The following is a 23,852-nucleotide window of genomic DNA, read 5'->3' as shown; positions in this document are numbered from 1 at the left end:
GTAATGCCCTTGTGGGTGCTTTTTTTTGTACAAGACAAAAGCGTTGAACATACATATTTGGATCAGATACATCACAAACTTTTTGGTCCACTTTCCAGTCTTACGTGTAACCGGATAGTACGAGATGTTCTGATCCAGCTGATCGATGCCGTTCATGAATTTATTGTACGACATGATTGATGACGGCTTGAGCATCTCCACCCTCAGCGCTTTGCCCTTCTTCTGCTTCTTCCACACCATCGCCATTTCCATGGTGTCCTCGTGGTAGCTGCTGATGGTCTTCACGATCCTCTTATCGCGCCATGCCACGATCAGGACCTCCTTGTTGTTGACCGCAATGCGCTCCCCCACACCGATGTCACGTTTGGTCACGTTCTTGATGATGGCTGGCTCCCCCCGGTGCTTCCTGAGGGTACCACAGACGTCGGTCCTCAACTGTCGGAGCCTGGCGGACATACGTACCGAGTTGTAGAAATTGTCCATGTACAACGTATATCCGGCCCCAGACAGACGTCCAAGCAGACCGACGACCGTGTCCCCCAGGAGCGAGCCTTCCCGACAATATGGCTTAAATGCAAAGCAATATCCTGTGCGTGATTTGCACAGGAAGTACGACTTGATGCCATAGCGGGTGGGCTTGTTGGGGTTGTAGACCCGGAAGGTCAGGCGGCCTCGCCATGCCATCACCCTCTCGTCAATGGCGAGCTCACGTTCAGGCTGGTACAGGTCCTTTCACCTCGCGTTTACATGGTCGACTACAGGGCGTACTTTACACAATTTGTCTCTAACTTCCAGGGATGTATTGTCCGCAAAGTGGAGGAATCGCCAGATCAATTGAAACCGGTTGCGTGGCATGGTCTGCGAGTAATATGGTGTGTACATCATGTCGTCAGTGGTCCACATCTGGTCCACGCGAGGCTTCCGCAGGACACTGCTAAGGAAATTGAGTCCAAGGAACTTCTTCAGCTCCTTCAATGTGAGGGGCTTCCAAAGCAGTGCCCTGCTACTGGTTAGCGTGGGGTCCAGCCGGGCAATGGACTGATCAGCGTAGAGGTTGGTCTGGGCAACAATGGAATTCAGAAAAGCATCCGTCAGGAACAGATCCATCCATTTTGCAGGCCGGTACGATTTGAGTGCCGCGGCGTCCTGGAGCAACCCCGGTTGGGCTGTGAAGGGGATCCTGTGAGGCACCCAGCCCTCACGAGACCAGGCATTCTCCTCTTCCTGACGGATCGCAGCCCTGCTCTTCGCTCCTCCGCGTCGCACGCCACGACCTGTCAATTATACAAATATACTATAACACCCCTACTGTAGACAAACATTCATATGCCACGTAGTTACAAACTGTGTGTGAGTGAATGAGTGAGTGTGTGTGGGGTTCAGATGTCAGAGCTGGACGTGGTGTGGGGGTCAGAGGTCAGAGCTGGAAGTGGTGTGCAGAGTGAGGCCAACTTACCGCTCTTAGATGTGCGTTTCCGCCCTGCAACGGGTTCCGGCATGTCCAGACTAGCATCCAGTTCTAGAATCACATGATGTAATACATTACACTAGGGCAACGTATTGTCATTGTATTTACATGATATATATATATATATATATATAGCATTATGTGTTATATTTTATGTACAATTACCTGCAGGAGTATAATGTGATCCTATGTCGTTGCCAGTCTCTGCGTCACTCTCTGCGGGGTCTGCGCCAGAATCTGAATTGGATTAAATTCATTCAGTAAGTAAGTCTCATAAAACACAATAGTAATACATTTACATACATAAATGTAGTTAGTACATACCCAAGCATGTTGGTGTATCAGCCCCAGACTCGGTGTCAGATCCTGTAATGAACACAAAATAAATCAGCGGCCATTGTACATCAAAGCATGGAGTAGGGCCTTTTTTTTTTTTTTACAAGGGCTTGTGTGTGTGTGTGTGGTGTGTGATATGCAGGCCTCGCCATAGTTCAAAGGTGTTTGAGAGGGTTCATGCCTTTGATGTGGTGTGTGTGTGTGTGTGTGTTGTAATCAATGATATTGGGACTATGCTAAATGAAATAGCATTGATTACAACACACACACACACACACACCACATCAAAGGCATGAACCCTCTCAAACACCTTTGAACTATGGCGAGGCCTGCATATCACACACCACACACACACACACACACACAAGCCCTTGTAAAAAAAAAAGAAGAGGCCCTACTCCATCTCACTTCAAACAGGCCTACAGGCCATGCACCCCAACTTAGCACATGGTGGCATGCACAGCATGCAACTATATCACTTACATTGATAGCTACACACATCAAAGGGCGTGCACCTACATACACACACACACACAACAAAGGCTGTGCACCCCAACTTAGCACATGGTGTCCTGCACAGCATGCAACTATATCACTTACATTGATAGCTACACACATCAAAGGGCGTGCACCTACACACACACACACACACACACAACAAAGGCTGTGCACCCCAACTTAGCACATGGTGTCCTGCACAGCATGCAACTATATCACTTACATTGATAGCTACACACATCAAAGGGCGTGCACCTACACACACACACACACACACAACAAAGGCTGTGCACCCCAACTTAGCACATGGTGTCCTGCACAGCATGCAACTATATCACTTACATTGATAGCTACACACATCAAAGGGCGTGCACCTACACACACACACACACACACAAGGCCATGCAACCTAACGTGTAGCACATGGTCATCAACTATCGATTTGAACATGCACGTAAAACAATATTCACATTGCATTAGTAAACATGACGTACCATTGCCCCCTCGACCACCACCGCGTCCCACGTCTGACTCGTGCTATGAATCAGACCCATAACACCTCCGACCCAAATCGAGATCATCGTCAGATGACTCCGGAGCTATAATATAATAAATGCATATCGGCGTTGGTTTGGCGAACTAACGTTACATATTCACAGTATACAATGAATCAATTAGCGTTAGGTAAATCATCAAATACACGTTTCACACACACACAATCACATATAATAAATGCATATCGGCGTTGGTTTGGCGAACTAACGTTACATATTCACAGTATACAATGAATCAATTAGCGTTAGGTAAATCATCAAATACACGTTTCACACACACACACAATCACATATATATAAGACCGTGTAATTACCTGGTGGTTCCCAATCGGCGCTCCCATCAGATTCATGGGTGGTCGAATCGCTGTCCGCTGACTCGGATGAAGAAGCTATGACCACAGCGGCAGCCTTCCTCTTCCTTGAACTGCGTCGGGGAGAGCCGCTCCCGGTCCCGGGGCGAGACGCGTTGCTGGGCCCAGCAACGGTCTCACGGCTCTCTCCGATCGGCGATACCAAAGGACCGGTTGGAGTCGTTGGTGCTGCTGCTACTACTGGTGCAACGGTGACGGCGGGTCCAAATGCCAGCTTAGTTTGAACAAACCGATCTGTCGCCTGGCCCTCTCTTACCGGCTACACTACGTCTCCTCATACTGATTCTAAATGTAACTACTAACACTACAAACTACTATTACTACTACTGAAATATACTAACTAATCCCTCACAATAGTACTACTACTTAGCACGACTAAGTACTTCTAAAGCACAGCTGAAACCTTACAATTATTCTGATACTAACACTATACTGTATAACACTATAAATATAGACTATAGGCTGATCTCAATTCAAATATCTCTCTCTCAATCTCTCTCTCTCTATCGCTCTATCTATCTCTCTCTCTCTCTCCCTCCAAAACCTCGTGGATTCTGGGATCGCGCAAACTTTTTATACCTGTGGTCACATTGGCCAGGTATGCTGGCCAATCAAATGCCAGATTCATTGTGGGGTACAATATTCACCCTCATGTGATAGTGTTAGAAAATAGGGGGACACTGCCACCTAGTGTAATTTGAGAGGAAATGCAGTTTCCTGTTCAAACTTTCTGCCAAAAGCTCCGCGGTGAAGTTCAGACGGGGAAAATCGAAAAAAGATGTAAACAGATCAAAGACGCTGTAAAGCGTCTTAGGCAACTTGAGCATGGCCGGGAATGACGCTGTAAAGCGTTTCGCGGCACCCAAAGTGTTAACATTCGCCGAAATGCTTGATTGTGATTGGTCAATAGCCCCCGACAGCGGTGAATTATTTTTCGATAACCACCGGTGGTTATTGTTTTTCGCAGCTGGAGTAATCAAGCCCCACTGACACACACTGTTTCAGTGCAAGACACACCTGCCGGGCTGCCTTTGCACCTGCGTCTGCATTTGATCTCGTCTTGTCGATTTTGTAAAATGAATTAGGTATATTGTTAGTAAGTTAGCCATGTAATAAGCGGGATAATGTATAGCTATACTCGGTCATCATCGCAAAATAATTGACCTTCACTGACGTTTAAAACACCTCGCCGAGGCGGCTCGGTATTTTAAACTCTTGTCGGTCAATTATTTTGCGACAATGACCTCGTAGCTATACATTATCCCTTACATATCTCTTGTTGTGTAATTAACACAACATTATGCATACTTTGACAATAAATAAAATAATAATTTGTTCTTCCTTGCTTGCCTGGGTAAATAAAGGTAAAATAAATGGAAAATAAAAAAATTAAAATATTTGAAAACCGATACCGATATTTTACGATATCACATTTTTATGCCAATATCGGTAGGCCGATAATATCGGACATCCCTAGTGAAAACCATGTGTACATACTAGAGATGCACCGATTCCCAATACCGCTGTCGGATATCGGAGCAACTAACTAAAACAGGGGATTGGCGAACCTCCCCCATAATACTATGATGGCAAGAGCCAAGCTTAACCCTTTTCTCGCCAATGATGTGTTACCACGTCATTCCTCGCCATGCGTAATCTGCCAATGACGTTTTACAGCGCCTTTGAGATCAATATTTCAAATTTCTGTCATGGTATTCATATTTCACCCACGGATCCTTGACTGGTGCTGTAGATCTCCGCTCAACTCTCCAATGCTTCAATACCGCCACCTGGTGGCCGATCGGTGAGTTGCAACCGGATGTCGATAATTGTGACACCGGTGTGTCTCCCTATTCTGTCCGGCCACTCGCTATCGCTCGCGGGACTCCATCTTGACACACTGGATAGCGATCCGTTGCCATAACTCAATAAACAACATTATTTGGACGTATATAGTATTATACAACCTGGAAATGGATCGCATAGATCAACATCCCATAATAGCAATCTTTTTGATCCACGCTCATCACCCAACGCTACGAGGAGACTGGGGTGAGTTTCAGCCTGTTTGTTTGCCATTTTCGATACAAACTGCTCTGATCTATATATCACCCATACTACATGAATGATTTAACGTCGGCCACGGACTTATAAACGACCCCCCCCCCCCCCCCCCCCTCCGGTCAACCGCGCATGATGAGTCATAACGTCTGGGACCTTGTACAGTTGACATTTTTAATCTGGCGTCAATCAGTATCAAACTGCATTTGATGATCTAATATATGCATTTATGGCTATAACTCACGTTCTATGAAATACTGCAGAAAACGATAAAAACATATTTATACTCTAGACTGTATTTTTGTATGAATGTGTGAATGAAAAAGTAAAACGTTCCTACATCCTGAACGATAGCTAATCGATGTTGAATGGGCCATAGTAATGTCAATTTAGCAATACAATTTAAAAAGTTATAGCCCTGCAAAGTAGGTGAACATCTCTATAGACAAATAGAGCTGGCAGACTGGCTACAAGGATGGATATAAGCGTGGCAGAGAAAGGGTTAACATATAAATCAAAGCAACGTGACTACATTTTCTGCATTTCTGGCACATATTAGATAAGCATATTAGATCTATCTTAATGGTGAAATATGGATTCTATATCGATCTTTGTCCATTGACCCCATACGAATGGTTCTCAGTAAAAGTAATGGATCGGATCTGTACTGGATATCGGCCAATACTCAATACAAGTACTCTTGAATCTGTGTCTGCAGTCAAAACGGAACAACCTAGAACATACAGAAAGTTACAGCTGTTGGACTGAGATATTACCATAGGTATTCATTTTATGAATTGAATCGAGCAACAGGTTAAGTGAAGTTGTACTTTTATAATCCCTGTGTAGAGAAAGGTGTCCTCTGCATTTGACCCGTCCTGACTCCTTAGGAGCAGTGGGGCGACACGGGTTCACCGTCTGAGCTTGGGTTTGCTTGTGTTGTCCACAGGGATTAAAGCGCTCCGTCTTGAGACGTATTTCCGTCAATTGGCTACCTGGTATAATATGATTTGTAGCCAATCAGCGTCTTCAAACATGAGGAAAAGGGGGCAGGCAGGCATTCTCCCTTCTGTGTGTGTGTGTGCGTTTGAAAAGATCAGATTAAGTCAGATGAGTATATTATATTGATAGTAAATGTACTGAGGGTGGACAGATAATGTTGATATTTAAAGGGGAACTATTTGACTATTTCTTTCACTATTTGGGCATTTTTACACAATTCCTGTGAGTTTATGGAACCCCTCTGTAATTTTAATTTTTTTTTAATTCATTGTTTTGTATTTCTAATCAAGTCCTCAAAAACAGCATTTTTCGACCTCAAGATCTTAAGCCGTTTTAAGCCTGGGCTCCAACCACTGTGTTCGGAACTGTGTGGAGTGTGTGAGTCTCAACATGCAGCCGAGTCTCTCTGACATCACAAATCAGCACATTTTCAGATGACTCAGTTCAGTGAGGGTGAATATTGTGAGAAGAGAATTGGAAGAATGCGCCAATATGAGAATTAGAGACATAGATCATATTAATATAAGTCCACATAGCTAGGAAACAATGCTAAACACTGAAAAAGGCCATTTATAAGATAGTTCCCCTTTAAACAAAAAAAATACAATACATAATAAATGTATTCATGATCATCATGCAACATAAAACAATTGCAGGAACGGTTTGGGAGAGGAAGGGGTTTTAGGTTGCGTGTTGTGAGTTCCAAAAAAATTTACTTAAAGTTTACAGCTCAATATATCAAAACGTGGCACTTTACAGTGAACAGGAGGTCTATTTGTATTAAAAACAATAGATTGTTTTTAATTTAAATGTCTGGAAGAGCTAACTGAATTTTTTTCAAATTATATTTTTCGTTACCTTTTTTGACTTGATCTAAATGTTACTGATTGTGTTAAATGGGCTTATGATATCGCCTCATATCGATTGCAGGCACTTGCATCGTATCGTATCATGGCAGATATCGGCAAATATCGTATCGTTGTCCAAAGAATCGATATCGTATCATATCGTGATGAAACTGGTGATTCCCACCCCTAGTAGAGTCCATACACCCAACACCAAATCCCATAATTCCTTACACGTAACGTGTCTGGCTGTGTGACGTCAACTTGTCAGCATGAAAATGACAGCCAAACATGGCACTGCAACTAAATAACACAAATACAATAGGCACATTTGTGACCGTTACAAATATAACACGTTTTATACTTGTGCTACAAGATTTTGGCCTGTGCTACAAAACTATCAACCTCTGTAGCACCAGTGCTATGTGCAAAAAAAGTTAACGTACAGCCCTAATAGTTCTTTGTCGGAAATGTCAGGTACCGTACTTATGATATGAAAATGTAATTGTAGTGCTGTCAGACCCTGATACGGGTTGTCTTTTCCTTTTAGCTAACGCTATTAAATAAAAATATACAGTGGAGGTTAAAATACTAATATGACTTTGCCTGAAAAATAAAATCGTGAGAAATAAATGGAGATGGGCTTGGCTCTACGAAACGGGGTTTCATGGTGCAAAAAAACGAACGTACGCCACAGGAAATTACAGTATGGCAGTAATGGGAAAAGGGTGCTAGCTCGCCATCAATCAGAAGCTAGCCACAAGACTCCCATTCACGCTCTCCAGCACACAGCCTCCCTGCCTGGCGCGACAACCACAACAGTAGGGTCTATAGTCACAGTCGGGACAGTAGGCGCTACAACACAGTGGTCTCTAGTCACAGTCAGGACAGTAGGCTACATCACAGTGGTCTCTAGTCACAGTCAGGACAGTAGGCTACAACACGGTGGTCTACTCTATAGTCACAGTCAGGACAGTAGGCTACAACACAGTGGTCTCTAGTCACAGTCAGGCCAGTAGGCTCTACAACACAGTGGTATATAGTCACAGTCAGGACAGTAGGCTCTACAACACAGTGGTCTGTAGTCACAGTCAGGATAGTAGGCTCTACAACACAGTGGTCTGTAGTCACAGTCAGGACAGTAGGCTCTACAACACAGTGGTCTATAGTCACAGTCAGGACAGTAGGCTCTACAACACAGTCAGGACAGTAGGCTACAACACAGTCTGGACAGTAGGCTCTACAACACAGTGGTCTGTAGTCACAGTCAGGACAGTAGCCTAAAACACAGTCAGGACAGTAGGCTCTACAACACAGTGGTCTAGTCACAGTCAGGACAGTAGGCTAAAGTATTAGTTTTACTTTTATTTAATGAATTGAAAACCGCATTGATATTACGTAAAAGCAAACTGGCAATAGAAAAGATGTTCAAAATAATCTAGTTCCCTTAAAATGCTAACGCTATTAAAAATATATATTGAGTGGAGGTTAAAATAAGAATATGACTTGGCCTGAAAAAAGTTCAGTCAGGAGATTTTCTTTGCTTTAATCCCTGTGTCCAGGTGATCTTGAACTGCTCGGTCCTGCAGTCTCTGCTCCACCTCCTCAGCAGCCCCAAGGAGTCCATCAAGAAAGAGGCCTGCTGGACCATCTCCAACATCACAGCAGGGAACCGCGCACAGATACAGGTGTGTACATACAGGTGTGTGTGTACATGCATGTAGGGTACAGGTGTGTGTGTGTGTGTGTGTGTGTACGTGCATGTAGGGTACAGGTGTGTGTGTGTGTACATGCATGTAGGGTACAGGTACAGGTGTGTGTACATGCATGTAGGGTACAGGTGTGTGTGTACATGCATGTAGGGTACAGCTACAGGTACAGGTGTGTGTGTGCATGCATGTAGGGTACAGGTGTGTGTGTGTGTGTGTACATGCATGTAGGGTACAGGTGTGTGTGTGTGTATGCATGTAGGGTACAGGTGTGTGTGCATGCATGTAGGGTACAGGTACAGGTGTGTACATGCATGTAGGGTACAGGTGTGTTTGTGTACACATGCATGTAGGGTACAGATACAGGTGTGTGTGTGTGTACATGTGTGTACATGCATGTATGGTGTGTCAGGGCTCTACGCTAACCTTTTTACCAAGGAGCACATGTGCTTCTAAATGAAAAAATTTAGGAGCATACAAAGAAATTCAGGGGCACACAAATATTTAGGAGCACAGTGAGAATATTTCAAGTACCGGTAACAGAGTTTTTAATTTTTAATTTTTAAATAAATGTATATTTGTACTGTGCAAACGGGAACGGGACACACATCTGTGCAATAGCACATACCACCAAAGTCACTGGCCCACTGTGTGCATGTGTGTGTATCTGCGTGTGCAAACAGGAATGGGACACAGACATTTGAACTATTAAGTGATCAATGCCTACTGTGGCAACGTTGTAGCCAACAACTAGGCCTAATAAAAAAGGCAGTGACATTAAACAAAGAGGAGACACTGGCATTACCACCAGGGCCATCCGTAGAGGGGACTGTAAGGTGCCTTTTCGGTATACTACCTTTGCTAAAACTGTGTTCTCTGTTAAAGGTGGTAACTACTGGAATAGCCTACTAGTTAGAGAGTGCCCCACATACTCTATGTTCAAGACCCATCTTAAACTGCATCTTAAGGCAAACCAGAACTGTGATCATTTTTAATCTGATTTAGTATGTAACTTGTTTCTTGTTTTTATTGTTGTTTTTATCATTGATTGTCACAATGCTTTTACCCTAAGCAGGCTATTTATTTATTGAAAGAGTTTTGCTGTCTCCTGGTGTAAATTAGCTCTTGCTACAACCCTGCAAGTTTACATTTTGTATTTTGTACTTGATGTTCAATAACATGTGCTGTCCCTATCAAATAAACTATCAAATCAAACTACTGCTACAAAAGTAACAGTCACTTAACTTTAGCTTTTGCCCCTTTTATGCATACAATGCCTATGTTTTGGCTAGTGTTGCTCTTCTAGAAAAATAATCCTTTCAGGGTTGCCTATTGAAATACTGTACACCTCCAGTACAGAAACATTGTTTATGAGTTTGCGTGTCAGGTAGACCATTGATTGACAGTCGATTCTGCCAATTACGTCACACCGCTTGCACTCCGGCGCTGCAGCTGGACCCTATTGCCCACCTCTGCTGTTGATAACGCTAGCAAGTTAGCACACACACAGATACACACACGCACAGTGGGCCAGTGACTTTGGTGTAGGGGTGTAGCAATGCATCGATCCTAAGGGGAAAATTCAACTGCATCGATTTGAAAATGTTAGAATCGATTATCGCAATTTTAATGTGTACACAGTGTTATGTTGTTATCATGTCCGTTACAGCCAACACAACGACATACGCTACTGCATCAACGTTATGATTAACAAAGCAAGGCATTCGTTTTGTTGCATTAACCTTATATTACTATTGCTATCGATAAATCTAGGTGTTCTAAAATCTATTGCTATTGGTAAGACTAGAATAAGTTACATAAAACTTAATGTCTCGCATATCGCAATGGCTGACTTTCAGGAAGTAAAAAAGCAAATGAGAGCGTCCGATTGGTCATTTCCTTTATTTCCCTTGAAACCAGTCGCGTCACTCTACTGTGATTGGACCGTTGGCTTGAGTGCAATGTGGGACTTGTAGTTATTTTATTATTTTTTATATATGGTATGCGCCACAAGGGCGCCCCTGGACGATTTATCAGCGGAGAAAAAAAAAGCACGACTGAGGCTGTAATCTTCACTCGCACACCGTGCGAGTAATTGATTTTTCCGGTTCGCACACACATATTTCTAGGGGCATATGCGAGCAATATGGTCGCACTGTAGAGCCCTGTGTGTGTACATGCATGTAGGGTACAGGTGTGTGTACGTGCATGTAGGGTACAGGTGTGTGTGTGTACATGCATGTAGGGTACAGGTGTGTGTGTGCATGCATGTATGGTACAGGTGTGTGTGTGTGTGTACCAGGGCATGTGAGCGGCGCGGCGCTCACAGTGGTTTAACACTGATGTAATATACATGTAGTACAATGCCAAAGCAACAGGTGGCGATGTACAAACATGAAGGCCATTTTCAACCAATGAGAAGGGTGAACCGTCACTCACATCCTGCTAGACCAAAGTATATTCCGCCATTGTTGTTGATGTTAGCTTACATGCTAACGTGAATGGCAGCGACCATAGCATTGTGGCTAGGCTATCTACCATTGCTTAGTAGAGCTAGTTGAATGGATAAACAACGTTATTTAACATTGCAGAATGGGTACAATTACAATACGGCTCAATACAAACAATTGTTAAGGGGCCCAGGGGGTGTAGACTGTTGTAGTTTGGTCAAATCAAGGTAATTTACATCATGCTCCAAAAAAAATCTGCTGAGCGAGCTGTGGAGCGGGGAGCGCTTGATTCGTAAATGAAGGTGAGCGGAGCGGTGAGCGACTTGGGGGGGCGGGCCAACATGAGCGGATGGGAGCGGAACCAGACGTCTAGAGCGAAGAGCGGATTTTTCAAGCGCTCCGCTCCGCTCACATGCTCTGGTGTGTACATGCATGTAGGGTACAGGTACAGTGTGTGTGTGTGTGTGTGTGTGTGTGTGTGTGTACATGCATGTAGGGTACCGTACAGGTGTGTGTGTACATGCATGTAGGGTACAGGTACAGGTGTGTGTGTTTGTGTACACATGCATGTATGACACAGATACAGGTGTGTGTGTGCATGCATGTAGGGTACAGGTGTGTGTGTTTTGTGTACACATGCATGTAGGGTACAGGTGTGTGTGTGCATGCATGTAGGGTACAGGTGTGTGTGGGTGTGTACATGCATGTAGGGTACAGGTGTGTGTGTTTGTGTACACATGCATGTAGGGTACAGGTGTGTGTGTGCATGCATGTAGGGTACAGGTGTGTGTGTGTGTGTTTGTGTACACATGCATGTAGGGTACAGGTGTGTGTGTGCATGCATGTAGGGTACAGGTGTGTGTGGGTGTGTACATGCATGTAGGGTACAGGTGTGTGTGTGTGTGTGTGCATGCATGTAGGGTACAGGTGTGTGTGGGTGTGTACATGCATGTAGGGTACAGGTGTGTGTGTGGGTGTGTACTGTACATGCATGTAGGGTACAGGTGTGTGTGTACATGCATGTAGGGTACAGATACAGGTGTGTGTGTGTGTATGTATACATACGTACGTACGTACGTCCATGTAGGGTACAGATACAGGTGTGTAGGGCTGGGCGATATGGCCTAAATATGATATCACGATATTTTCTGACCTTTCGATGTTTTTCCTTTTTTCCCCAAACAATTCATTGTGAGGCTTACCAAGACAGTATTTGAGTTTGCAAGCTAACATTAAAGACAAAAGACCCATGCATTTAGTATTTTTATATTAGATTTAGATTATTGGATTATTAGATTATATATTGCATATATTTAGCATTTTAGCATTTCATTTTTTTTATTATATATTAGATTAGATTTATATTATTAGATGGTATATTGTAACTAACTATTTATTGTAGGGCAAATTATACTATACATTATAGTACTTATCTTATTTAAAAAAATATTTGACTGTTTAAAAATAAATGAACGACCACACTCACACATGATGACTAATTAATTTCTTTAATTGTTACATTAGATATAAATACTGATATTTTTTATGTAAATCTACAAACTAGTAGCTTATAACTGGTAATCGGATGCTTTTGCATACATTTATATGAACTATTCCACTCACCAATGGCCAGGTGAAGCCTGTGCCCAAAACACTGGAGTTGAGTCCACTTGTTCAAAGCAAAGGCTTTGACAACATTGGCTCTGCTGTCTTTTACACGGTTGTCAATGGAACAATGTCCTTTCCGATGTGGAACATTACCGCATCTGTGAGCTCCCTCCATCGCTTGCTCTTCTTGTCATAAGGGATGCTGCTGCTGGCAAATGATGTAGTTAGCGTCGTCTGGTTTGGCTGTGGTTTTAAAACACTCGAGGTAGTAGGGCTACCGCGCAACTTAATGCTTTCGGCATATTGGTAGTGTTTCCTCCCGTTGGCCCGACTTTAGCTTTACAAAGTTTGCACAGAATGGTGCTTTGACTCACGTCTGTTCGCGTGTAGCCGAACCAGGTCCATATCACTGATGTAGAACCCTTTTTGGAATTAATTCTACGGTAGAGTCCTCGCTTTAGTTTTCGCCTTGGTCACTCATCTTGTGGCACAGAGCCACCGCCTCTCTGTCTCTGCCTAGGTGTGTGCGCTTGCGTGCGTGTTTGTGCGTGTAGATGACGTAATTTGGGTGAGTGTGTGTGTGACTGACTTTTTTTCTGCAAGAGGGAGAGGCGAGAGGGAGAGGAAAGCATTTAGCGCTGCGCTTGTAAGTCTCATCTCAGCCGCGGCGGCCTCTAACGCGAGGGCAAAAATCCCGATATCCACGATACGTTTAAGTGTATCGTTAATGAACTGTACCCGATATTTATATAATATCATATCGCCCAGCCCTACAGGTGTGTGTGTGTGTGGTGTGTGTGTGTGTACATGCATGTAGGACAGATACAGGTGTGTGTACATGCATATAGGACACAGATACAGGTGTGTGTGTGGTGTGTGTGTGTGTACATGCATGTAGGACAGATACAGGTGTGTGTACATGCATGTAGGACACAGATACAGGTGTGTGTGTGTGTACATGCATGTAGGACACAGATACAAGTGTGTGTACATGCATGTAGGACACAGATACAGGTGTGTGTGTGTACATGCATGTAGGACACAGATACAGGTGTGTGTGTGTGTACGTGCATGTAGGGATGTGCAAAAGTAAACTATCCTTTGTCTCTTCTGAACCATTATTACTATTAGTCAAATATTCAGTGCTTTTTATACAAAAAAAAGGAATCAACCGTAAGCAGTGTTAGGGGGGAAAAAACTAAATGTATTTTTGTTAATAATAATAATAATAATAATGGATTGGATTTATATAGCGCTCTTCGTGACACCCCAGAGACCCCAGAGCGCTTACAGAGTCCATTATTCGTTCATACACAGTCATACCGGTGGTGGTAAGCTACAATTGCAGCCAGAGCTGCCCTGAGGCAGACTCACGGAAGCGTGGCGAATAATCATCGCCTACGGCCCCTCCGACCACCACCAACATTCATTCACATGCATACACATTCATACGAGGCAAGTAGGTTAAGTGTCTTGCCCAAGGACACAACGGCAGTGGGATGGACATGGGCTTGAGCGGGATTCGAACCACCAACCCTTCGATCATTGGATGACCCGCTCTACCCCTGAGCCACGCCGCCTGTGTCTGCCTAGTGTCTTTTTCTGGCAGAAAAGCACTGGGAAGCGCCAATGAATTGACGACAGCAGAGCCTTTCTGAAAAGTTGAGACATATTAAATTGAAAAAACACTAAAGGCAGAGGATAGTGGGCGTGGCGTAGTGGGCAAGGCGCTCGCCACGAATGCAGAGACGCTGGGCTCGCCTGTTCGAGCCCAGCGCTCCACATTGCTTTCAGTTTAGCTGGTCGTTCATACTAATACACATTGGCCGTATTAGGGGGTGGGAAACTGATGGGTGGGGATCGGGCGTTGTGGACAGCGACTCCTACAGGTCGGTTGGTGCGCCTGCGCAGTAGAATCAGGAAGTGTCGGGGGCAGCGTGAGCCTCCCACGCGTTACTCCTCGCCACTGAGAGATCGAGCTGCGCAGGTGAAAAGATACGACTGCTGTTACCTCAAGTACCGGAGGGGACTTGTGCTATGTATGACTTAGTCCACATTGCAGCCGGCTTGTGGGAGGCAAGAAACAGCGTTCGTGACAGGGGAGGGTTGAATTGGATGATACGAAATTGGGATGGGAGAAAATATATAGAAAAATGGGAGAAAGAGTGAAAAAAAAAAAAAAAGGCAGAGGATAGAAGCCTTGCATCACGTGTCCCCTCTTATACACAAGGAGGCAGCCTGTCACATCTTTTCACCTGCCAGCGCGGACTCTCATTGGCAAGGTGTAACGTGTGGGAGGCTCACAGTCCTCACACTACCCCCGCCATTTCCTGTCTCTGCTGTGCAGGTGTCCCCAACCGACCTGTAGGAATCGCTGTCCACAACGTCCAGATTACCACCCATCGACTTCCACCCACTAACTCTGCCAATTGAGTTAGTATGACGGCTGGCCCAAGCCAGAGGCAACGCAGACAGCCGGAGTCGAACCCGGTGTCTCTTGCGTTGGTGACGAGCGCAATGTCCGCTGCTCCACCCAGCCGCTTTAGGTGCAGCACTTTCCTTTTTTTTTTGGCTCAGAAAAAGACAGTATAGAGGACACAATGCCTAAAGTTGGTAATTCAGTTGCAAGCTGTCCTAACTTGCTCTGGTATGTCAAAACAATAACTTGTAGCATACTGGACCTGTGTTGGCTTTACAACCCAAGAGTGTCTTTATTTTGGTTCCTCTGCGCAAAGTGTAAATAGTGTTTTCAATGTATTTTAGCAGGCTACATTCCATAGTGTAAATGGTGTTTTCAATATATTTTATGCTACATTCCATTCCATAGTGTAAATGGTGTTTTCAATGTCTCTTAGGCTACATTCCATAGTGTAAATGGTGTTTTTAATGTTTTGGGGGCTACATTCCGTAGTGTAAATGGTGTTTTTAATGTTTTGGGGGCTACATTCCATAGTGTAAATCAGGGCTATTCAACTGGCGGCCCGCGGGATGATTCTGACCGGCCCGCCAAAGATTACATGATAATAAAAAAATAAAAATAAAAAAAAATTATTTTTTTTTTTCTTTTTACTTTTTTCTTTTCATGTCAACGTTAACACGCACAATTGAGCCAAAAGTCACTCAATTAATGACAGATTTCATTGATAAATTGAGGGAAAACTTTGCAAGTCGATTTGATGAATTTGATATGTCCAGAGAATTGATGTATTTTGTGAGCAACCCATTTGCCAATGTAGCTGCTATTTCCACAAAAGGACGAGTTCCTTGCATCACTTCACATTGATGAAGGTCTCCTGCAACTTGAAATAATTGACATGCAAGCATCATCTGCTCTGAAGCAGGCACTTGAGAATGAATCCACCACAACATTTTGGATAAAGTGTATTCATGTCAAGACATTCCCCAAAATAAAAACGCTGGCAATATCTGTGTTAACAATGTTTGGCTCAACATACACCTGTGAATCCAGTTTCTCTCACATGAATGCCATTAAAACAAGCAACGTGACTCCTTGACAAATGAGCATTTGCATCACTGTTTGCGGGTAGCCCTCACTTCCTATGAACCCTCTTTCTCTGCCATTGCCCAGTCAAAGAAGTGCAATCGCTCTCATTAGATGTGTGTATGTAGGCTAGGCCTGTCTGCCCCCCACCCCCCTGATGTTTGAGAGTTAAGAGTGGACAATAAGTGCTAATAAGATGCTGTGATTTGCTGTTGTTGCACAGACATGAAGCACTTTTTCATAAGCTCAGCTGCACTATAAATGTGTTTTTTTGTTCAAGTGTTGATGTTAGAATGTTCAGATGCACATCATGCACTTGTTTGTTTTTTATTTTATTTTTATATTGAAATGTTGAAGAGGAGATGTTGCAGTTGTTGCACAGTCATAAATGAAGCACTTTCTGCAGGAGATGTTGCAGATGTGGCACATAAATGAAGCACTTTTTTTGAAAAGTATACTACTTTTGCAATGTAGTTAAATAAAAGTTGTGAAAATGTGGTTGTGTCAAGTGTACATATATTCATAGCACGGGGAGGCGCCATGGCAGTCCGGCCCCTGGCCCCTTGGGTTTCTGACAATGTGGCCCCCTGAACAATTTAGTTGAATAGCCCTGGTGTAAATGGTGTTTTAGGCTATATTCCAATCTGAACGGACAAAAGCCGGCCGCCAGGTTCTCAACTATCACTTAGAATGTTCAATGAAAGATTCTGACACATTATTACATAATTTAATCTGCAAAATCTATAATCATAGATTTTGTCATTTGGCCATGAATGTAGCCACCTCAGTCAGTTCCTCTTGCTTGTGTCTGTAGATGGTGATAGACGCAGGGCTGCTGCCTCCTCTCATCACCATCCTGCAAGTGGCAGAGTTCCGCACGCGGAAGGAAGCGGCGTGGGCCATCACCAACGCTACCTCGGGTGGCTCTGCTGAGCAGATCAGGTCAGATACCGAACGTACAGTAGTTGTGTAGGGATTTCTCAAGGGATTTTCAACTCTTGGGACCTGTCCACTGACATCAGTGTGTATCGCTCCCCCTGCAGGCACCTAGTGGAACTGGGCTGCATAAAGCCTCTGTGTGATCTGCTGACGCTGATGGACTCCAAGATTGTGCAGGTGGCGCTGAACGGCCTGGAGAACATCCTCCGCCTAGGGGAGCTGGAGGCCAAGAGAGGGGGGGGCATCAACCCCTACTGCGCCCTCATAGAGGAGGCCTATGGTGGGTTTATATCATGTCTTTAGGTCCACATAAATAACAGAGGCATGGGGCATAAACATTGTAAATACAGTCAGATATTCAGAGACCTACTAGGACTTCCTAGTAAGACCATCTGAAGGCCTCTTACAAGTAGCCTAGTGTGTACATGGCCCATGGCAAATATGAGCCAGCACCTGTAGCCTAGCTGTAAGACGGCCTCACAGTTTGGCGGTGGAATACTTCATCGTTATGATGATTGGGAACGGATGCAATTCTGTCACTCCTGCCTATGTAAAGGTTCCTGTACATTTCAATAATAATAATAATAATAAACGTTATTTGTATAGCACCTTTCATATAAGAATTGTAGCCCAAAGTGCTTCACAGCAGTAATGTAGACATAAAATAGACGGACATAAAATGAGCATAGAATTGGCATAGTTATAGACGGGCAGAATTGAACATGTTAATATATTTCTGTCATTCAAATCTATACGAATTCTTTTTTTTATAGATTTCTGACGACATGAAAAGCGCACTTTTGTCTTTCAGTCTGTCTTTCACACACAGAAAATCATTCAAATGCTCAACCTTTCTGGTTGAAAAGTCTTAAAGTCGAGATGCAGCCCAGCTGGAGGTTTTGTGTTGACTCTGTCTTAATGCGACTCTGTCTCCCCCAGGCCTGGACAAGCTGGAGTTCCTGCAGGGCCACGAGAACCAGGAGATCTACCAGAAGGCCTTCGACCTGATAGAGCGCTACTTCAGCCCTGAGGACGAGGATCCGTCCCTGGCCCCGGCTGTGGACCTGCAGCAGCAGCAGTTCCTCTTCCAGCAGTGTGAGGCCCCTATGGAGGGCTTTCAGCTATAATCCCAACCCGGCGCCGTCCTGGCCTCTCCCTCCCCTGCACCTCCATCCTAACCTCTCTCTCTGTCCACCGCTATGACCCAAGGGTATAACAGCCCTTGTGGCCCCTCCCACATCCTCCACTGCCCCCGCCCCAACCCCCGTGCTCCCTCTCCTATTCCCATTCTCAGAGAGATTGATTTAATCATTATCATGATTATGAAAACATGTAATATTACAGGAGCACATGTGTGTGCAGTGCAGGTGCGATTCCTGCGGTCTTGTCAGCCATTGTGTGATGGTTTCACTCATCGTTCTGACCCTTTGCCCTTCCCGAGAACCCACCCACCACCACCCGTTCCAAGCCCCTCGTGTCTTCCGCCCCCTTCCCCAGAATTTACCCAACAGACTGCCCCCCCCCCCCCCCCCCCCATAACACCAACCCTCCCCCATCCAGATAAGTACTCTACTCTTTGGACTTTGAAATTCATCCCATATCCTGCAAAAGGCTAACCTCCTGACCTCAGCATTCCCACACATCTCCAAGTGAATGGGGGTAAGTAGGACCAGCGTGGCTTGTCTGGTTCAACTGCATCAATGACTCTGAGACAGACAAACATGGATGTGATTTCCCCCCCCCCCCCCCCCCCCACACACACCACATATACATACATGCATACCACACATCCCCCTAGAGAAGTATGGTCTTACCTTAACACTGGACTGACCATGAGAGTGTGACCACACGACTGTGGTCGCTGGACTTTACCGCCCGGCAGTGACCAATCCTGCCCCCCTAAGGACTTCAATGACTTCTACTGAAGGCACTTAAGAATGACTTTAAAAAAAATGGAGGTGGCCCCCCCCCCACCTCCTCTTTCCGGCCGTTGATTGGTCGCCTGTGGATGGGCGGCCTATAGATGGACGAATCAGGAGCTAGACGGTTTAGTGACTTGACCAGGCTGCTTTTGCTCCTTCCTGGAACCCCCCCCCCCCCCATATCATGCATTCCTTCCAGTGACGGGACTCTCAACCATATCCTCACCTCAGCCCTGAGAGTTTCTGCTCCTGCCTCCCAGTGTGACGTGCGTTTAAAAAGAGAAAAAAAGCTTTACAAAAAAAACAACCCCATGGACCCCATGGGAATTGGAGTCTTCCCTCGCACTGAGACAAATGGACAAGACTTGGACACAAGACAAAAAATATAGACTATTTAAACCCCCCTGGGAAGGCTGTCCAGTAGTAGCAGCAGCAGCCCCGTTGGGACTTTTGATTCTAATCTCTTAACCGTGATTCCATTTTCTTCATTCGCAGCACTTTAGTTCAGGACTGACGCCTGGTTCATTCAGAATTACACAGCAGTCTTTTTACGCTCACTAATTTTGATTGGTACATGATGGTGATGTAGGACTTTGGCTCCTCCCTCCTCAGGAAGTGGGGGTGTATAAAAAGGTGCGTTTGTTTTCCCCGCGGCCCTGTCTTCGGTCCCCGCTCCGCTATTACAAGGATCACAACGCACCTCTCCGTTTTTGAATAGGACTGAAAACTCTCTTTAACACTAATTTACAATCAATGCCTCAAACCTCTCAGAACTCTGCCCTGAAAAACAATATATTCCACTGATCAGATTCTCTGGAACAAAAACAAATATTTCTTTTGGCAAGGACTGATTGAAAACATTGGCTTCCCAATGTATGTTCAGGTTATATTTCCTAGTTTGGTCTTTGACACGTTGGAAGCGTTTCTTTTCATTTTTGGGTCCGCAGCATTGGAAGAAAAATACGATAAATTATTGTTAAATAATTGTAAGCTTTTCTTCTGAGGTAGAATCCGTCATTTTACTGATGGTGCCAAAATCCTTCAGAAATCCAGCTGGGTAATTTAAACTAAACATGGAGGAAAAAAAGGCTAATTAAACTTGAAAATACTGGTGATTTCATTAGTTGATTAAAAAAGCTGAATGATTGTTTACCAAGTCAACTTGACATTTCTTACTTTTGTCAACAAACAAAAAAAAAGAAAATAAAATAATCTCTACAAAGAGATGACCAGCTCTTCATGTTCAATACTGCTGTTGTATTGAGTTTGTGTAACTGTCCTCTGTTATGCCATTTGCATAAATGCTGTTTCATGAACTCCTTGTCGTTGTGAAAGGGTTTTATTGTGGTCACTCAGTAGCCTATGTGTGAAAGAATGAATAGTTGATACAATATGTGGCTGGCTTAAAGGACCATACCAGTGTCATTTCAACTTCTCTCTTTCAAAGGTTGTGACTTCGCCTGACAGCGAGGAGTTTCACTGGGAGAACGTAACGTGTGCGGAGGTTCATCCTATTTCCCCCAGATCCCCTCCCTGCTGAACAGGCGCCCCAACCGAGCAGTAGGAGTCACTGTTTGAAATGACCAGGACTCATATCCCACTGACGAACACTGCCAATTGTGTTCATAGGGACGACTGACCAAGCCGGAGGTACCGCTGATGGCTGGATTTGAGTCTGCGGTGATAGGCGAGTGCTTAGACCTCTACACTACCCAGCCGCTCCATACCATACTCCATGAAACTTTAAGGTCTCCACCCTTCTGAAAACCTTTACGTTTGTTACTCTACTGCAAGCCACTCAAATTTGCGCAGCAACCCGGGAGCACCCAGGAGGTAATGACAGCGCACCCAACCAAGTCAAGTCAAGTCAAGTCAAGTCAAGTCAAGAGTTTTAATTGTCACGGCATACAGGTATACAATGAAATGCGGGTGGTCTTGCCCGCAACGATGTGCAATACAGTGGTACATATAATAGAATCAAAAGAAGGAAACAACATTGTGCAAGCGTGGCGGTTTCAACGCGCAGGGCTCGTAGTATACTCTGAGCTCTTTGATAGTGTTAGCGGAAGTAAAACGGCTTTGGTGAGTTAGTTTTCAATAGCAGTGTGAACGGCGTTTAGTAGTATACATCTACAAGCACAACATTTATTAAAGACTCACAACCTCCCGATAATGGAGAGAAGTCAAAATTAGACTGGTATGATCCTTTAAAGCCCCAATCTGTTATTTTTATTTGAATCATGTCAATGTGGAGTATATTCACATAAATTCTTGGATGAGTTTGATGTAGATAGAAAATACACCAATTGGAGCTTTTTTAACCCACTGTAGAAATTGGAATATAGGTCTGTTTAACTCCAGTGTTTATTTCCAAAGTAAACAAACATACACAGCCCCAACATACACCAAGTAATTTAAAACTAAAGAATTATCTAATAATAATAATTCATTGTATTTGTAAAGCGCTTCTCAGGAACCCGAAGTCGCTGACATTAGGTGGGGAAAACAGAAAACAAGGAAACAAAAGGAACATAAGACCACAGGGAGAACAGCATGATACACAGAAAACATAAGGCCACAGTAACAAAGATCAAAACAGGTTGGAGGGGAAGGTTGGGGAAGGTTGAAGGCTAAGGCGAACAGGTGGGTTTTGAGGAGGGATTTGAAGGTGGAGAGTGTGGGGGAGTCTGATGGTCTGAGGGAGGGAGTTCTAGAGTCGAGGTGAGAAGGCCCGATCACCAACGTTTTTGAGCTTGGATGACGGGACAGTGAGGGAAGCAGTGGAGGAGGACCGGGTGGGGCGGTAAGGAAGAAGGAGATCAGTCGGGGGGGGGGGGGGCAGGCTATGGAGGGCTTTGAAGGTGAGGAGTAGTGTTTTGAAGTTGATGCATTCCTTGATCGGGAGCCAGTGGAGGACAGGAGTGATGTGTTCACGGGACCGGGTGTTGGTGAGGAGGCGGGCGGCTGAGTTTTGGACCATCTGCAGTTTCTGGAGGGAGTGGGAGGTGATGCCAGTGAGGAGGGAGGAGATGAAGGCATGTATGAGGGATTCAGCGGCAGGGGGGGAGAGGCGGTGACGAATTTTGGCAATGTTGCGGAGGTGGAAGTAAGGTTTTAACAATGGAGCGGACATGGGGGTCAAATGAGAGGGTGGGGTCAAGGATGACACCAAGGTTGCAGACTAGGGGGGAGGGGGTGATGGTAGAATCATTGATGGAGAGTGTGATGGGTCCGGATGTACTGAGGGTGGTTTTGGTGCCAATAATGAAGAGTTCCGTCTTGTCACTGTTTAATTTGAGGAGGTTATGAGTCATCCAGGTTTGAAGTTCGGTGATGCAGGACTGAGTGGTGGGTTGTGAGGGGATTGTGTGCTGATGTATCATGTGTCATCAGCGTAGCAGTGGAAGTTGAGGTTGTATTTGCGAATGATGTGACCGAGGGGGAGAATGTAGCAGATGAAGAGCAGGGGGCAGAGGACTGAGCCTTGGGGGACCCCCTGTGTGACTGAGGAGTGGGAAGAAGTGTGGCCGGAGAGGGAGATGAATTGATGTGTCAGTGAGATAGGAGGAAAACCAGTCAAGTGCTATGGTTTAGTGTTCATCCCCTGTATTGTATCAAGAGCTCAGTCAATCAACTAGAGAATAAAAAACACTCATTCCTATTGTGTATTCTTGGTGGTGGGGGGGCGCTACCATTGGTTTACGTTTGGATCACGGATTGGGCCTTTGAGGGATGTGGTTTATTTATGACAAATAGGTCATTGACACACATGCTGTGAGCAGCACTTATTTTATTATGTGATCACCTTATGGGATTTACAACACAGCTACAGCTGACTGACAGGAGAGCCTACTCAATGTGGCTATAAGCCTGTTAGGACAAGACCTAGCTGTGCACAACGGCACCACTTCCAATCCACTTCTCATCGTTCTCACATAAAAATGACTGTAGGACTGGGCAATATACCAATATTTAGTTTACTGTATCGTGGGATTTTGATATTGTGAACCGGGATAAAGTAAATGAGTCAAATTCCGCACAAAATTGTTGAATATTTGAGAATGTTAATTCAATTGTTGTTTTTATACTATCTTTTTCGTTGCCATGCAGTCCAATATGATGTGTATTAACTGAATTGCAATTGTCTGTACCTAAGCAGACATGATACTCCTGAATATGGTGATAAATTATTTTTGATATTGCCCAGCCCAAAACTAAATAGTTAACATCAGTCTTGTGTATTCAGCGTAATATCAGACAATACTTTATTACCTTAGGATAAAGACAGAGCGACACTTAAGGCATTTGTATAGGAGAGGTATAATCGATTGAAATGTCATTGGTTATGGAGGTGCCGTTACAAGAAGCTATGGACAAGCCTTTTATCAAAGTCTAAAAACCATGTGTCAAATGTTTTATGTCCTATGTACCAACAATTGACTTATCTCAAACCCCACTCTTCTCTGGATCTTCCGATCACAATAGTTGCTTCCCAGGATCAAGAAGAGAGGGCGGGGTTTGAGGTTTGATACATTTCAACAAGTGAAAAGCCACGAGCACTCTCCATTCTCATTTCATTTACATTAC

At 44.5% G+C, this 23,852-nt stretch overlaps 1 protein-coding gene across 1 annotated transcript in view; it reads left to right on the top strand.

Annotated features, from left to right (window-relative positions):
* The window catches only part of kpna1 (karyopherin alpha 1 (importin alpha 5)), a 59,684-nt gene extending 40,812 nt beyond the window's left edge, over positions 1-18,872 (top strand). Inside the window, exons 11-14 of the mRNA XM_084326552.1 lie at positions 8,698-8,823; positions 17,219-17,346; positions 17,448-17,623; positions 18,283-18,872. Coding sequence (XP_084182678.1) covers positions 8,698-8,823; positions 17,219-17,346; positions 17,448-17,623; positions 18,283-18,470 — 618 coding nt within the window. The 3' untranslated portion in view covers positions 18,471-18,872. The remainder of the gene's footprint in view (positions 1-8,697; positions 8,824-17,218; positions 17,347-17,447; positions 17,624-18,282) is intronic.
* Positions 18,873-23,852: the final 4,980 nt, after the last annotated feature.

This window comes from Notolepis coatsorum (assembly GCF_963971535.1).
Source record: "Notolepis coatsorum genome assembly, chromosome: 12".
NCBI classification, from domain to species: domain Eukaryota; kingdom Metazoa; phylum Chordata; class Actinopteri; order Aulopiformes; family Paralepididae; genus Notolepis; species Notolepis coatsorum.
The sequence above is the reverse complement of the archived record's forward strand: the minus strand, read 5'-3'. Positions and strand labels throughout refer to the sequence as shown.